This window comes from Pinus tabuliformis, chromosome 1_2 (assembly GCF_031772625.1).
Source record: "Pinus tabuliformis cultivar Carrire ecotype Pingquan chromosome 1_2, CPIR1, whole genome shotgun sequence".
Classification (NCBI taxonomy): domain Eukaryota; kingdom Viridiplantae; phylum Streptophyta; class Pinopsida; order Pinales; family Pinaceae; genus Pinus; species Pinus tabuliformis.
This window is the reverse complement of record NC_142298.1, coordinates 730,194,049-730,212,913: the sequence shown is the minus strand read 5'-3', so window position 1 is coordinate 730,212,913 and position 18,865 is coordinate 730,194,049. Positions and strand designations below refer to the sequence as shown.

General features: G+C 36.4%; 1 protein-coding gene across 1 annotated transcript; it reads right to left on the bottom strand.

Annotated features, from left to right (window-relative positions):
• Nucleotides 1-7,123: 7,123 nt before the first annotated feature.
• LOC149207837 (uncharacterized) lies at nucleotides 7,124-17,712 on the bottom strand. The gene is made up of 3 exons (XM_089395864.1): nucleotides 17,229-17,712; nucleotides 7,753-7,902; nucleotides 7,124-7,512 (listed from the first exon to the last, which is right to left on the bottom strand). The coding sequence occupies exons 1-3, from the start codon at nucleotides 17,565-17,567 to the stop codon at nucleotides 7,465-7,467; spliced, it is 537 nt and encodes a 178-aa protein (XP_089251990.1). The 5' UTR covers nucleotides 17,568-17,712; the 3' UTR covers nucleotides 7,124-7,464.
• Between the last annotated feature and the right edge of the window lie 1,153 nt (nucleotides 17,713-18,865).

Here is an 18,865-nt window from a genome sequence, read left to right as displayed (position 1 = left end):
AGTGACAACATTTTGAAAGAAAATATGACTTGGTTTGAGAAAGGAAATGAAATGATATTTTAATATTTATAGACAAAAAATAATTTATGGGGCTATTAGTATTTTGTTTTTCGTTTTTTGCAATTCCATTTTTTTTATTCAAATTGATGATGAGCTCGCTCAACCTTCGAACAATCCCATCGTTGAAAAGACAATGCCAATAAACCAATGTTAACATATTCCCATAACTTTCTCTGATGTCTTTGAATGCATCAAATTCCAAAATGAAATGTTTTTCTGATTCCACTACCCCAAACGTGCAAAATGTACACACCTGTTCTTCCCAAGCTTATTCAGTTCTTTTCCACCATCATATTTCCCACTGAAGTGATGCGAGGTGTTTAGCAAGAAATGTATGACTTAGCAAGGTTTGATATGTTTAAAGATGTATTCATAAAGGAGGTTCCACTCACAAGGGGCATCTACTTCGATAGCATTTTCATAATGAACTAGAGTCTAATCGAGAATTTGAACTTAGGTAGGGAGAATGCAAAAGCATACCTTACAACCATCTTGTCAAACCATCTAAACCCATTTGAAAGATACATTATTAACATACCTTCCAACCATCTTGAAACCACCTAAACCCATTTGAAAGATACATTATTATGTTCTTATGGGACACATATAGGGATTGTTTGTTTGAAAGATACATTATTAACATACTTTCCAACCATCTTGAAACCACCTAAACCCATTTGAAAGACACATTATTATATTCTTATGGGACATATATAGGGATTGTTTTCAATGATTGAGTAGTTAATATATAGGGCGTCATTCAAAGTTGTATACCTTAGATTACCTTATATTGATATAGTTTGAGAAATTTAGTATTAAAATGTTGTTTTTTAAAGTAGGTTTTATTTATTCTGTTATTGGTTGGTAGGTGAAAACATAGTCATCGACTTAACTAAAATTATGACGTCAAAATGAGAATTCTAATGATAAAAATTGTCATGTCCCTTATCAACCAAATTTGTAACAGGGTGTTTCCACGCATTTTTGCACAACTTTGGCTAAGGGAAAGAACCCAGCATTTTCGACTTAGGGACTTAGGAGGAAATTTGACTTAATTTGGTTGCTAGTGGCAGGCGGGGGCCACCCACATGAGAATTCGAACTAGGCCATTCAAATGTCTTAGAGGGAATTCGAAGTGTTGGATGGAGGGGCCCACACGAGACAAGCAAGACCCACAAGGATAAAAGGAGGAGGGAGCTCTCATTTGGTTTCATTCTTACACCTTGCAATCAAAATTACTTGATTGTTCGCCCTGCTATTTAGTTGAGTCAACCCACTGTTTAGCCATGAATCTCTCAAGCAAGAGATTCAACCTCTACTTCGAGGGACCATCCGTGCCTGCCCTAGAGAGGCACTTCCATAAGTATTTTAGGAGTTCGAGAGTGTGTTATAGCACTACCATTCAGCGACAAAAGGGAGTGCATATTTCTGGCTAGCTAGAGAATACGCAGAGGGGAGTTTGGAGCTATCAGTGATCAAGCATTTTCCGGGAGAGTTAGAGAATTGGGAGAGAAGCAAAGGGCCAACCTTTCTTATGATTTTTGGAGCCAGCAGAGCCAATATCCCAGCAATTTGAATTGCTGGGCTTGGGGACAACGTAGAGGGTCGGTCCAGCGATTTCGTGGAGCTAAGGAGCATATGCCATAGGCCGAAAGCCCATCCGGGAAGTCAAAGGATTCATAACAGAGGTTAGTCCAGCCCTTTGGGTCCATTTCCGGGAGGATTTACAGGCAAATTCCAGCAGGCCGAGTTTTGCAGTTGCTGCTAAAGCTGGGCTCCAAGGGGGTCGAATTTCAAAAGTCTAAACCAGCGAAATTCCTTCGTGGATTTTCTAGGTTTCTTGAGAGGAGTCCATGGTTAAAATTTCATAATTTTCCGGATGTTATTAGGCCCTGAAATCATAATTCTTATAAAGGGTGAATCACTAGTTAATTGGGGAATTCACGCCATTTTGTGGGTTTGACTTTGGCTCGGAGATAGGTCGAACCCTTTTTTTCTTTTTGTGGGTTTTGTTCAAGGAGCTTGAGGTTAAATTTGCAGCATTTTCTAAGCATTGTAGGTGGAGTTTCCTACAGTTCCTTTCCAGCAAGTAGTGTAGTTTTCTTAGTAGCGTAGAGAATTAAAGGAGCAGTCGTTTCCAACATTTGAGATCATTGTATTTGTAGAAATTTTAACTGTAGATTAACCTAATAATCCAATATAACTAACGCAAAATACTTTAATCTACTTCTACAATCAAACTTGCGGAAGCTTAATAGATTTGAGCAAGATCAAGCGGAAAACATATAACCAGAAGAAGAATTAATGCACATGAAACACATAAGAATACTCAGGGGAAAGCCTCAGCTAAAAACCCCACTATCTGTATTATCATACAAGGTGGAAATATCTCAGAATTACACAAAGCCTTAGCTCCCACTGCTAGCCAGCTCTCAGTACAATCCTCATGGATGCTCACAGGCAAACAAGGCTTCTCACAAACTTTCTCCTCTACCCTCCAAGCCTCCTATTTCCTTGCGTTGTTTCTCCTGGTTGATCCTATTGTTACCAAGTGTAACATTGATCACTCACAATGATCTCACACCTTGTAAAACTGCGCAACCTTCAAGGAACCTTATTCCTTCTGCATGGATGAGTTTCCTTTATAGGAAAACTCATGCAAATGATAGTAACGTGTCCTTGACATTTGGCGCAACTGGGTCTTTCCCTGAATAGATATGCATGAGTTTTTGATGAGAGAATCTTCAATTATCTGGAGTACACTAGTTGGATGCATGCATGCCTTAACTGACTGAACTCACAATTAGTTCCTCAAACAATTTGGAACTAATTTAACTGGACTTAACTCAGTAAACTGAGCTAACTAATCACAACTCAAGTATAACTCAATCTTATCTCCTTAATTAATGGATAATCTCCTTAATTTAAGGATTAACTATTGCATGACTGCAGAAAGACTTCTAACTTGAATTTCTCTAACTAATTAATCCATAATCAATTAATTAATTATTTCCAAGCAGCTGGTGAGACTAAATTCGAATTTAATTCACAATTTTAATTCAAGGACAAATTAAAATTGGAATATTATGGATTCTATTTTTATCATTTCTTGTTGCTATTTTCAACAGTATTATCACCTGGGTTCTGTCACACTTGCCATTGAGGCAAGCCCAAGTTCATTTCTCCATACTATTGTACTTGCTCCATCGATTAATAAAATGGCTCAGCTAGTTCTTACTTCTGGAGTTTTTATGAGCATTTGCTGATTGTTTAAAATTTTGTGTTGTAAATCGTTTTTGCTTTGCATATCACTGTTTATTTAAGTTTGGAACATTACAGTGGTATCAGAGCATGATGCTAGCCCAGCTGTGAGAAACTAGCCAGAAGATCATGGAAGCTTTGGGTATGAGTGCACAGTGACGTGGGAAATCGGAGACAAACCCATGGCTCAATGGAAACCCAGTATGTAGAAATTCTGGGGTAGAATTCATTGGAACGATGAGAGGTTGTCCCAGTTGAGGAGGGTGACATACCAAACCCATCCTCACCCTTACAGCAAAGACGCGAGGGGTGTGCAGACCGTGGGGGTGCAACCATCTACATCATGTGGGGAAAGTTGATTAGATCAGGGTACCAGATCTCCTAAAAGGGAGCAGGGAGGACAGAAACAATTAGAGGGTGAGACCAGAGGGGCACTTTTGTTGGTGGAGACGTGGATTCATATATCAGGAGCTGAAGGAGGAGGTTGAGCATGATGCTGAGAGCCCACAGGATGGTGAGGAGCACATTGATATACCTGATGTGGCGCATGAGTCACTTTTATTAGAGACCTCTTTGATAGCCCCAGTTGACACCTTGGTATAGGAAAAAGTGAAAGCTCAAGAAAGTCAATAAAAGGCTTCATGCAAAAGTTAAAAATTTAACTTCCACAATCCCACTAAGCCAAGATGGTCCAATGCAATGAAAGAGTAGAGAGTCTCAAGCAATGACTTGGTATTCTAATCTAAGCTACAAAGACCATGGTATAGCAGGAAAAAACTTCCAAATTTTTCAATTTTGCTTCTACATAGGGCATGCAAAATCCTTAGCGTGGGAGGATGTTGGGTCCCAAGAATGAACTCCTTTTGTTATCTTTTCACGATTTATTTTGCCCATCATATGTCTAGAAGCATACCATATTCATCGTCTCACACTCTAGTGTTATCATTTTGGTGTAAAATCATGCCTTGAGCTACAACGTGTTATAAATTACAGAAATTCAAGGTAAGAGAGTCCATTTTTCTATAGTTTCACATATTCTTTTGAAAAATTGGTTTAAATGTTTCAACTACAGAGACGTAACCATTCTGTAGCTAGTCCCTAATTATGTAACTGCGTCACAAGTTTACATACTTGCAAGTATGATACAATGAAAACATAAGTTGGAGGACGAGGCAAATGGTGATGGCAAGATCCACAAACTCGTCAAACTTAACCTAGCGATTTCCATGTCAACAAAGAGTCAAAATTACAATCAGGTAGTGGCAAAGTGAAAGCAATCTCATGGTATTGATTTGGAACAAAAAATCACATGGATGTATTTCTAGCCCTAGGATATGCATAGAAGTCCTTTCCAAGTTTTTTACTTACTCGTAACAAAAGACTTATTCTAACAACTTCCTACGAATGGGCATTCTCCAGCGCTCAAATATCTTGATGAAACTCCTTTCCAACATTTTTATTTCCTCTTATTAAGGGACTTAATGCAACAATTTCCTACAAAGAGGCATATTCCAACATCTTGTTTAATTCCTAATAGAAGTCATCAGGAGGGAGGGATGCATTGGACACTAGAAATTATAATATGTTTTGTGAACTTTACTTTTAAGTCATATACCTCACTTCTCCAAGGATTATTATAAGATATTTTTATTTTATCCCTAATCAGATTTTGACTCGGACAAAATCTAATTAGACAAAATTTGCTCGCTAGATTAACTAAGAATGCAATACATAAAAGCCCTAAAATTTTATCTTGCATAACACTAGATTCATTATGTATTTTACCACCTTGTCCCATTTTACATCAGCGCGTTCATAAAGTTTGTTCTTATGTTCATGGTTGAATGTTTTCCTCTTACTCAATGAAATGTCTCCTATAGAGCATATAACCAATCAAATTCAATCACCATTCCTAATACTTACAACCCATTTTGTTGAATTTCCTTTTAATTGACCTTATGAATTTTATTCTTTGTTTCTCTATAGACCCATCATTGCTAATCTTTATTTGAATAGCTTGCCATCAACCTTATAAATGTGAACTACTTGTCATCATAGCACTGCACGAGCCATCCAAATCCATTTGGCTAATATAAAATCAAAAGAAGATAGCAATTCGAAATCCTAACAGCTAGGATTAGTCTTTTAATTTCTTGAAAATGACCAAATAGGAAACACAAGTCTAGCTATTCTAAGATCTAAACCTACTTGTGATTGGACAAAATAAAAATCCTAATTCCTCACGAGTGAAGTTCTATCAAACGAAAAATATATATATAGAATATTATAAACCATTCTCTTTAAAAGTAACTTTTCCTTTTCCATTTAGACAAATTCATTTAGCTCACATTATTTCTTCTTGCAAACGACATTTTCTAAATTTCCCTAGAAAGCCTACCCATCCTTGATCATAGGAGCAACAACCATCACCCATGAATTCAGTAACAACACAATGACTCTAAAAGTCCACTAAAGTTTCCCATGAGGCACATTTCTAGAATCAGCATTCTCTAAATTTTCCTAGAAAACCTACTGATCCTTAACAATAGGAGCAACAACCATCATCCATGAATTCATTAACGCAATGACTCTAAAAGTCCACTTTCCTGTGAGGCAAATTTTTAGAATCTTCTCTTTATTGATGTCTCTTTAAAAGTTTTAGTGAGGATAACGCCATCTAAGATTCTTTCTATCTAATCTTTCAATTCCACTATCCCCCATGAAGAGTGTCAAGACTACAAAATGCATATTTTGAATCTCAATTATTATATTGATTTCCTTTTTTTCTTATTCAAAAAGAAATATCTCCAATATTCCAAGCCAAAAAGATTTGCATTGTAAAACACAAGCACACAAAACTATATTAATAAGGTGGGGTGCCACCAACATGCACATTTTATAATTAAAAACCCTTTAATTTAATTGTAGTGTCCATCTTGCCATGTTAATCTTATACTCAAATTCATCTAACAACCAAGGAAACATCGCCCAAACATGCACATTTATCATACCTAAGTCTTATACACAAATTCATCTAACTAAAGAAATCTAGCCCAAACATGCACCTTTGTCATACCTCATACCTAAGTCATTAAGAGACAATAGAAAACTAACACTACCCGCGACCACTCTTCTTAAAAAAAACCAAATCCCACATATTAATAAGTCCTCGTTCACCAAATCTAATACTAAGGAAACCTTTACCTTTATGCTCAAAATGAACCAAAATCAGACTTTTATAACCCGCACGGAAATTTTTGACTATCGCGGGGCGATATTTTGGATCGTCGTGCGATTTTTTGCCGAAATATCGGCGATATTTTGAAAATATTGCGATATTTTCAGGAGCAGAAAATATCGCAATATTTTCATATCGCGATATTTACGAATATCACCGATATTTCAGCGATATTATCAACATTGTTCTAAAGTAATGTAGACAGCTCTATTTATTTCCATATATCAGAGAAGTTAAAGGGGTCATTCTAAAGTATTGTAGCCAGCTCTATTTATTTCCAAATATCAGAGAAGTTAAAGGGGTCATTCTAAAGTATTGTAGCCAGCGATATTGCAGTGTATTATTTCCATATATTGGAGAAGGGTACGCAGGCTGCAGAGAGATAATAATAAGCGTATTATCAAAATAATATTAAGCGTATTTAAAAAAGGAAAATTGTAAAATATTGTGCCAAAAGTCCTTTTCATAAACCAAATATGCATGCCGACATTCTAGAAGAATCACATAATTGCAGGTGTTACCAACTTAGGTTGCAGAATATCCGTTAACTTCACAGAAAAAATATACTCCGAAACTAAACCAGTGTAGTAATTATATTCTGTATTCGCAAGATTACAGCTAATGGGCAACTTAAAAAATGTCACCCTTGGATCAGAAAATCTAGTTATAACCCAGATTTAACTCTGCCAATACCATATCAAAGCATCCCACGGTCTGGTAAAGCATAGTTCATCATCATTGCCTAGAGCTGCTAATTAACCTTTTGCGTAGTTGAAAAAAATGATCATTATGGCCAAACATGAATGAAAATGAAAAAAATGATCATTATGGCCAAATATGAATGAAAATGTCATATCTACTGAAACTCCTAAATAAGAATTGCTCGGTTCAATCATTGACCCTTGTCAAAGATTCATTATGGCATTAATTTCATGCCCATCCTCCATGTCAAGCTGTTGCCATCAAGACATGCATCAAAAAATAAGCTTTACATATGTATGAAGAACCAATTTTTTCACACCACAAATTATATTGAGAAAGCAAATAACTGTAAAAACTCCATCTCAAGCTATTGCCATCAATAACATGCACCAAAAAATAAGCTTGCTAACACAATGTACGAAGAACGAATTTTTTACACCACCAATATTATATCGAGAAGGAAAATAACTGTATAAAGCAAAGAAACATACCTCATCAGGAGTTTCGTCGCCTCTCAGCTGGCGTCCATTATACATAAATGTTATTGCATTCAACTCAACGGCTTGCCTGTGACAGTAGACATTCATAAGATTGCGCAGCCGAGTCCTCCCCCTAAGTAGAAGAAGTGATCTGTTGCCATCCTGCAGATGCCAGCCAATGTCAAAGGTAAGAAGGATTTCCATATAATCCAAAACATATGTAATTTCGAACACCTTATATATACATGATGAAAAGTATTTTTCATGGAAAGGGTAAAAAATTAAAAAATAAAATGGAATCTAAAGATGAGCGTTGAGAAAAAGGATAAAAGGGTCCAGAATTTGCAAAAGCACAAGAAAGCAAATGAAAAAAGGCTTGGAGAACCATAACAAGGATACAAAAAGCAACCACTGAGTACACTATCCTTCAAGGTATAGAAATGAATTAAAAAAATGAAGCCAGCTCGGACAACAAATATAAAGAAAGAGTAACGACATACATTACCCTCCACTTAGGTCTCACCGCGAGAGTTTTACAACTAATCTCCAATATTGAAAGATATATGTATCAAGTATTCAAATTTCACTAAACCCGTTGAAATATCCACTCAAAACATGGTCACTTTTTTAGTAGGGTAATGGGATTGAAAAATATTGCACGTTGCTACAGCAGTTACCTGGTATACTCCAAACATTTCACACTGAAGATCTTAGGAAAATAGACAGAAGAGAGACGAAACAAAATAAGTAAAATAATAACATTTACAAGGAACAATATTATCATAATAGAAACCTTTTGAATAACATAAAATGTAGCTTTCCATTTACTCTCAGTTATGATGCCCATTCACATCAACACCACCACAACCACAATTTTTCTACAATTTACTATGCAGTTTCACATATAACATAATATGGTTGTGTTCTAAACTTTCTGTTCATCCTACTTTCTATTCATACTTCACAATAAAAAGAAAGTCAAGCTTGATAAATACTAATTCGTATTGCACTCCATGCCCCGAATGGAAGAGATGTGTCATGTCTGTAGGTAACACTAATAAACTAAACGAAAAGACGGGACTTGACGCCTAATGTAAAAAAGAACATAAGAAAAAAACACTTGAATGCCAATCATTAATTACCATGATGTCAAAAATTAAAAACAAACTAGTATGAGATTTAAACCTTGCTTAATAGACCGGGGTTAAGGTGAACGACAGATCTGTGAAAGTAGTTATTCTCAAACAAAACAAGAAAAATATGGATATTGATATGACACACAATAAAAGATAGTATACTGATTAAAACTAACATGTACCTCCAACAAACATCAACAGCTAGAACATAAGACCGACCAAAACTCAGCAAAATGTCAGGTGACCTCCCCAACCATTTGACAAACCTTAAATACAAATACATATCTTGCTTAATGCATCAATTGTCATGGAAACAAAATAATACAAGATAAGTCAAAATATAGCTACATCTACACCATATACATGCAAGAATTCAAAATTGAGCAACACTATTTACTCAATAGTCAAACTCTCTGCTCCCTGATGCAAGCATTTGCTCTACCACTTTTGCAGGCCCACATTTGAAGCACAGTAATGGCACCGTATTTTCCTGTACAGTGAATTTTTATGCCCCCATTCATGCCACCTGCCTTGTTTACCAACACAGATTCCAAACATGAGAAACGATGAACCCTATTAGTTGATGGAAAACCCTATTCCACTCATATCTAACCATGCAGCAGTTTCATGCAATACTTAGATGTGCAAAGCAATTGAGAACCCAGCCTTCTCTATGGTTAGGACTTAGGACTTGAGAGCTCTGAATAGTCTTTGTGAACCATTAACTCTCTCTGGTTGGGACTTGAGAGCTCTGAATGGTCTTTGTAAACCAGTAATTTCAAGTTATTTCCCATCAAGTCAGAATGTTTGAACTTTGAACACACCACCATTACGCAGGCATTGACAGCATAACATACCTGAATGTAGGGAATGTAAGTACCTATCCAGATCAACTTCACAACCCAGGAAAAAAATAACCCAAAAAAATATCACCCTACACTTCAAAGCAAAACCAAAGGTTGTTTCTCGTAAAGGTATAGTTGATAGGTGATGCAATACGAAACTCAATTAAAATGAGATCGACAAAATAATATAACCAAAATTAGTAAATTAAAATTCCAAAACTTCAAAAAATCGAAATTGGAGTGTTTTCCACTGAACTATCCTTAAAAATTTAAAATAACACATAATATCAGACCATTCAAAAAATATGATAGTAACATAAAGACAGAAGGAAAGCAAAAACTGTCAAAATTTTCAGAATGTCCAAGAGAAAAAGTCACCAAACTCAGTAATAGTGACTGTAATTATTTTTGGTTGAGAATAGCATTAATTCTCCAAGAAACAGAACCAGAATCATCACAGCAGTGACTACAGTTCAAACTTTGGACCCACCACCAGTGGAGCTAACAAAAAGAAATTGCTCAAGCAAAATAAACCTAAAATGTAAAATCTGAACGAGGTATGGGCTACTTCTCCTGCATACCAAAGGATTCTTTTAGGACCCCTCTAAGTCCACCAGATGCCTCCTCACATCCCTTCAAGTGGTAGGTGCTTCAAAAAATCCAGTTAATCTATCTTAAAGTACCATGGTTGCAAAACTGATTCTAATGACTCTTTGTTGCCATGGTTGCAAGGGCTATTTGAATTGAGAGTTGTTTGACAGATGCAAACCTCCCAAGCCATGACAACAATGCACCATGCCTAAATAATCACAAGTTATTATAAATTTTCCTCCCTTCAGTGACGCTGTCCTTGTGTTCTTCAATCAAATAAATCAATTGCAGAATTTAATTAACAGAGAAATATAAATTCTGAACACAGCTACCATTACACACTAGCTGTAAAACAGTAAATAGCAGAAAAATAAATTAAAATTTAGCGTACACATGCACAGATGATTTCTTCTTCTAAATCCGTTTTTCATTCCTTAAACAAAGCTTGCAAGGAAACTAGGACACTATATTTTGCATGAATTGCAGGGGATCTCAATTCAGCTAAAGTTTGCATCAGCTAGGGATCTCTCCCTGCTCTTTTGGTCAAGAGTATAAACACTTCTTTCAAACCTCCTTTTGCAAATTTTCAAGAGCTAGGAATGTGGAAGTGTACACCAATGCAGGATCAGATCCCACATGCAGTGAGTGAAAAGTGAATCTCTGGGCAATCTGATGGAAGAGACCCATGCCTTTGAAAGAGCGTGCATACTTAATTCATTCAATGGAAAACAACAACTTGTAGAGGTTATTATGGGAGATTGATGAGGGCAAGCAACCATGGTAATGATGACACCTCAGATCAGATTCCTCAAGCAGCGAGTGAACAGTGAATCTCAGGGCAATCTGGTGGAAGAGACACATGCATTTTGAAAGAGTGTGTATTCTTAATTCATTCAATGGAAAACAACAACTTGCAGAGGTTATTATAAGATAATGATGACGGCAAGCAGCCATGGTGATGGTGACACCTTCGATTATGGATAAGATGCATTTTCTGATGCGGGGCACATTGAAAGAGTTACACCTCATTTCTATCCTATTGTGGACAGTGTGGGGCATATTGAAGGAGTTACACCTCATTTCTATCCTTTCGTGGACAGCATGTACATGCATGCTCAGGCTTAGGATTTTTCAAGGAGGCAGAATTCAATAGTATAACAACTTCAGTGAAACGTGGTTGGAGCCCCTGAGATTGAATCTCAGGTTTGACTGTAATTACCAAACAGTCTGATATTAATGAAAAATCTTGAGTACTTGGTCTACAATTTTTCTCCTATTCTTGTGCATTGTTCACTGTTAATGAATTTTCGGATGTCTATTCTTAGGTAGGGCACAAATACCTGCATGGGTAAAACTCCAGTTTGGGTAGAGGGTGCAATTCGTAAGGAAAGGGATCCATGCTTGCATGTTCCAGTTCATCATCCAGTAGAGGTATACTTAACTGTCACACAGATCCATGCAGCTGGGCACACTAGGTGATTGGATGAGGGTTACGGTTTGTTTCAGTTACCTTGAGCAAGGGTGCAGTTCATAAGGAAAGGGATTCATGCTTGCATGTTCCAGTTCATCATCCAGTTGAGGTATACTTAACTGTCACAGATCCATGCAGCTGGGCACACTAGGTGATTGGATGAGGGTTAGGGTTTGTTTGAATTACGTTGAGCAAGGGTGCAGTTCATAAGGAAAGGGATCCATGCTTGCATGTTCCAGTTCATCATCCAACTGAGGTATACTTAACTGTCACATGGATCCACGCTTGCATGTTCGAGTTCATCATCCAGTTGAAGTATACTTAACTGTCACATGCATCCATGCAGCTGGGCACACTAGGTGATTGGATGGCGGTTAGGGTTTGTTTGAGTTACCTTGAGCACTTCATGCATGTGACCAGATATATTGTATCTTCCTTTGCCTTCCTATTCTATAAAGAGAACACACAGCACGCCACTGTGTTGGTTAGCGATTCTTTGGTTTTCAGTTGTTATGATGTATTTTCTTCTTTCCATATTCCATAGAAGATAGATGTGATTGAGATTTGAGATATGTGTGCTCACTGTTTTTATTTTTCTGCAGTATATGTTTGTAGATTGTAGGATTCAAAGATTGATGTTTTGATAAGGTTTTGCCATTTGGTGTTGAAGTTACTTAGGACTTTTACAATTATAGTGAGTGAACAATTTGTTTACCATGGTCTAAAAGACATTACCATACTGGTAATGCAAATAAAACTAGGCTTAACCAACACATTTAGCCAAAATTAACCATCACACTAACAAACTATAAGAACAAAAGAAATCCCAATAACCTGAATCGCAAAGATGGCTTCAAGCTCATTCAACCTTAGCAGCCCACCATCTATCACATTTCTGCCCATAAAGATCTCACATACTTTGTTCCCTTGCCTTTGTTCCTCACTCCTCCCTCTCCCACTTTCCTTATCCCTTCAATAGATTTATTATTTTTTCAATCTCTTTGCTTCATCCTTTTCCTCATTCTTATTTCTCCATAACCATTCTGTCTTCTCCTGTCTTTTGTTTAATCTATTTCCCTTTTCTTTACAATTCTATCCTTTCTCCCTCTTTTCAGTATTTACCTATCCTCTTATTATTTGACCCCTTCTTCCTAATTATTTTCATTATAAATTTTTTTCAAGTTGTTTAGGTACTTCTTTATGTTTTATTACCCTTGTACTTTCCCACGTGTTTCTCATTTACTTGTTGATTAACGCTTTTGGTTTATTTATTCCATTCACGTTTTCATTCATTATCAATGTCAAACTTTGTTAATTAGAATATTATTTTTAGTTACATTTTCTTGTTTACTCGTTCTCACCTTCAACATCAATTCAATTTTAATTTTGTTTTAGTTAAAACTTTTTAATCTTCTTGTCTTTATGATTATTTTTCGTATGTTTAATAATACTCTCTTTTACCTTTTTCTTCCTATCGTTGAGTATTATACTGTGTTTCCTTTCACCTGATTTCTTAGCTACTTCTTTACTAATAATATTATTCAATCTCTGCTATCTTAAAAGACTTATACCTCTTGTATTTTCCTGTCTTCTTCCTCCTAACCAACAATTCTCATCTCTTTATTCAGTTTTGAAAGTGTTCCACATCAAAATTGATTACAAAGAAGGTATCTACAATCAGTATTCCAAATGGAAGGCCCAACAAATAGGAGGATATCAACAACAATTTGTCTCTTACTACAACATGGAATTTCAATCTCTAGGCCTTATTGAGGAACAAAGGTAGTCATGTAGACTTTGTATGGATATAGCTCACAGGGTTCCTGAAACCAAAAAAGGATGTTTGAGTAGTCATTGATCTGAAATTTTTTGAAAACTACCTTGCCAAATATGGCAGAGGATAAATCATCTATTATCACCTAAAAACTGCTCACTTGCAACATGTTTTGCAGTCACACACATCTAGATTGGATAATTTTGTGTGAATTTTATAAGGCATCCTAGGACATTATCATGCCAAACTTGCTTCAAGTGTAGAAAAACGCCTATATAACAATCGTTAAGGGAACAATGTAAACAAAGGTGTCATTTGGTTCATCCCCAAGTCTAGGGACCTTATCACAAGTTGGAGATTGATCACCCACCTCAATGTCTCTTACAAGATTCTAGCCAAGGCCTAGCCATGCATGTCAAGCACATTTTACTAAGATCATACACCTAGAACAAATAGCCTTCACTGGGGAATGATTTATTCAAGTGATTCAGATTCTCGAGCCTCAACGCTTTATTCATCAAAATTAACTTTCAAAAAGCATATAACAGGGTTGAGGGGCATTTCATCCTCGCTATGCTCGAGGGCCTCAATGTTGGCCCCAACTTCCCTAGTGTCATGGAAACTATTTTCTGAAAGGAAAGAATGTCTCTCAATGAACAGTAGTAAATTTGAACAAGTTGCACTCTTTCAATTTTTCGAACAAGGATACTCATCAGCTCCTATAGTCTAAGTGAGATGGAAGTTGGGGCCTTGTGTTATTTCATCTCTCACAAGGGCCAAGGATTGACTAAAGGTATCAGTCTCCTGAATAGTGAATTGGGCAACCAGTCAATGGGGACTTTGTTGATGATTTTTTGGGGAATAGAAATCAATAACCTACATGATAAATTGTCTTCAAATATTTGGCTTAGCCTCTAGAACTATAATTTAGTGGACCAAAACCAAATGTTTTAGACAAAGCCAGCATTTCTATTTGAATGACAGATCAGTAAGGGATTCAAATACATTCAAGTCAAATATTTAAGTTTCTGGGCATCCTAATCAACTTTCAAAGGTCCCTCAAATAATTATACAAGATGGTCATCCAAAGAGTTCAAAAGAAAATTGAAAATGATTCACCAAGCCATTAGCCCTAGCTACCAAATCCCAAATCTCTACTAAAATCCTTACTACAATTCATATATATTCTTCCTCCTGCCAATTCCGCTCAATCAGTGGAGAAAACAATTTGTGGCTACGAGTAAAAATGGAGGGTAGTAAGAGCTTTTACAAAAAAAGTCAGAACTTTATTGCATTCCAATGAGAAGGGACCATGGGGATTGTCAAAACGCATACCCAAGCTTAGGCCTTGTGCAAAAATTGAATTATTAGTGGCTTAGAGAAATGAGGCCTCGAAGGTTCTTGTGTAAAATTGTCCTATGGGCATGAATTCATGGTATGACTTAAAACCACAAACTCATGTTGTCATCTCAACCATGGTTAACATAAAAAAGGCCTTTGTCACTCAAAGCATATGAAGGGCCTAGAAGACTATCAAGCCATTCTTGAAATAGAGAGGCCAAAGGTTCGATTTTGGTTTGTCTTTCGATGAATACTCCTTATAGTGATCCCCATCCTTTTGCTCAAAGGCAAAACCTATCATTATCCCTATCAAAGGGCCTTTGATCCCTATCCATATCAAAGCATGTGAAGAGCCTAGAAGGATATCAAGCTATTCTTGAACTAGAAAAGCTAAGGATAAACATATTTCAATTTTTCAAGAGGCATTAATTAACGCAAACAAAAGCATTTTTACTCACAAATTGAAGACTAGGTCACTTGCCTTGTGCTAAAAAGAGTCATTCAAAGTTCAAACCAAGGTTATCAAAACCACTTAGATTGGATCAAGTTCAACCAATTTGAAGCAATTATCAAGTGAAGGGTCCTAAATCAATTCACAACCGAGTAGTTCAACACCTTTTCAACGGAGTCCAATCCAGACCAATGTTCGATGAACCTAAACCCACCTGCGCAGTGCCATGACAGATTGAATAGTTCTTCATTATTGTTTTTTTTTACTGATTTCGATCTAGTCTCAATTTCGATTTTAGTTCTAATAATTTTGGCTCGGGCTTACCAATCATAATAAACTCATCCTTAATCCCTCCTTATCAAGTCAGGTCTGCAATCCCCTGTCACCTTGTGGAAGGGTTGGAATTGTACCAAGGCCAAAACATTCAAGAAGAATAATAGTTTTGACATAAAGGAACTCAAAAATTTTGACATAGTGGGCATTCCAAAGATGGATAGGATTGTGAATTAACAAATGGAAATAGTTCCTCCTTTGATGTAACTGCTGCATTCACAAAGCAGATTTTCATTGATACAAATGTTCTCGTTCTAGTTTAAAAAAAACATACGTAGAAAAGTTATAAATATGGGGTTTCCCCCACATTTCCATTTTGAAGGGGTCACATTTTCAGGCGTTTCAGAATCTTCCAGATGTTTACACATTTATGCGACTTAGAAGCAAGCATTTAATACAAAAAAGAGAACAAAGTTTCCATTTAACATCTATCCCACTTAAAACAAATTATTTCCTTAAATTTAAAAAAGCTCGTTGCCAGGCTCAAGAGTGTAGCAGCATGCCCTTCATATCCCATATATATCAATTATCTTATCTAAAATTATTTGCTTGGCCTTCTATAGAAATATCTCCTAGAAGGGCAAGATCTAGGTCCAATAAGAAACAAAGAAAAGAAAAACTGAGGAATTGGATCTCCAGATGATTACTGATAAATAAAATTATTGTGTTAAGCACATAACTGTTAGCAGATGAAAAAGAAAAAAGATATTCCATGGCATCCAAATATCGATCAAAAGCAAAATAAAATGCAGCAAGTAATATTAGTTGATTCATCATAGTTAAATTACTCGACAGAAGCCCACAAAAAGCAACAATTAGACAAAAATTTAGCAATTAGTTAACAATAATCAATAGGAGCTTGGTTCCCGTAAAGAGGGGTGTTTCATACACCCACGGCGGTTCAAATCCCTGTGAGACATGTTTTACCCTCGTGGGCAATTTCACCATTCAATGCTCCGTTTCAAGCAGTGGGGATCAGGTGCGAGTCTTTGATGACTGTCGGAATAAATACCCACCATCGGCAGCTTCTTAAGCCAAGGGATTTTCCACGAGTGTTGAAAGCAGTCTACACTGCATTTTAGTATTCCTAGAATAGGGAAGACATGCTTGCGACAGAGTGATAATAGCTATCAATTGGGTGGAACCTGAACAAATAGAAAAACAATATGTGACAAAGTCTCGAAGAATACCAAAATAAAAAGGGAAAGTCGCCAAAATATGACATGAAGCTTTGAATTTATGCGAGCAAAACAGAAAAGCTAAATCACCAGAAGCATTCATGATGGTTATATAAGCAAGGTAGAAACCCTTTTTTAAAGATATTAAGCCGGTAGAATTAATAACCAGGATTTAGATCATATATTAAAACAGAAATGTGTACGGGCAAAAGGTTAGCAGACAAATTTATAGCTTTGGCAACCTATGAAAAGCTTCTCAGAACCTTAGACCCAAAAAAAAACCCTGAGAATACCATTAAAAAGCTTTCCTCGCCCAAAAAAGCATCGTCGGCTTCTTTTTATTTTTATCAAGGTTATAATTCAAATACCTGGCCTATCACCCTCAAAGTGATGTAAGCTCCCAGACCTAAGGGCATGGCCAGCTCTTGCGGTGCGGGCCGGGGGTTCGGTGCGGGCGGGGGGTTGCTCCCGTCTACAATTATTTCGTGCGCTATCGAGGAAACCCTAACACTGCGTTCTGGCACACCTGGCAATGCATTGAATCGTTCCAGAATAGCATCATGATTCCTTAAAGAAAGTCTATAAGTCCCTCGAGGCTTAAATCTAACCGCTGGAGCGCGGTTCCCTCTCTCGACGATAAGCGCGTCGTTTTCGAAGACGACACTGTGAGTGGGATAGACTTCTTGATCAGCGTTCCTTCGAGCCATACCAGCCTCCGTTGCAATTTCAATGTTTCACCGCACAGTGAACAAGTCCTAAATCCAATTTCGAATTGAGTTGTATCGCGACCTCCCGCCACGGAGTTCTACTCGAGATTAAAACCCTCGTATCGTACCGGACGCATATCATTTACATTTAGGCAGGAAATGCTCAAACACTTCAAGCCCTTTAACGGTATATTTGTTTGAAAAAAAATTATTTTTTTAAATCGAGGAATCAATAATTGGTAGGTACTAAAGTAATTATAGACTTATTTTAGTGACAACATTTTGAAAGAAAATATGACTTGGTTTGAGAAAGGAAATGAAATGATATTTTAATATTTATAGACAAAAAATAATTTATGGGGCTATTAGTATTTTGTTTTTCGTTTTTTGCAATTCCATTTTTTTTATTCAAATTGATGATGAGCTCGCTCAACCTTCGAACAATCCTATCGTTGAAAAGACAATGCCAATAAACCAATGTTAACATATTCCCATAACTTTCTCTGATGTCTTTGAATGCATCAAATTCCAAAATGAAATGTTTTTCTGATTCCACTACCCCAAACGTGCAAAATGTACACACTTGTTCTTCCCAAGCTTATTCAGTTCTTTTCCACCATCATATTTCCCACTGAAGTGATGCGAGGTGTTTAGCAAGAAATGTATGACTTAGCAAGGTTTGATATGTTTAAAGATGTATTCATAAAGGAGGTTCCACTACTTCGATAGCATTTTCATAATGAACTAGAGTCTAATCGAGAATTTGAACTTAGGTAGGGAGAATGCAAAAGCATACCTTACAACCATCTTGTCAAACCATCTAAACCCATTTGAAAGATACATTATTAACATACCTTCCAACCATCTTGAAACCACCTAAACCCATTTGAAAGATACATTATTATGTTCTTATGGGACACATATAGGGATTGTTTGTTCGAAAGATACATTATTAACATACCTTCCAACCATCTTGAAACCACCTAAACCCATTTGAAAGACACATTATTATATTCTTATGGGACATATATAGGGATTGTTTTCAATGATTGAGTAGTTAATATATAGGGCGTCATTCAAAGTTGTATACCTTAGATTACCTTATATTGATATAGTTTGAGAAATTTAGTATTAAAATGTTGTTTTTTAAAGTAGGTTTTATTTATTCTGTTATTGGTTGGTAGGTGAAAACATAGTCATCGACTTAACTAAAATTATGACGTCAAAATGAGAATTCTAATGATAAAAATTGTCATGTCCCTTATCAACCAAATTTGTAACAGGGTGTTTCCACGCAT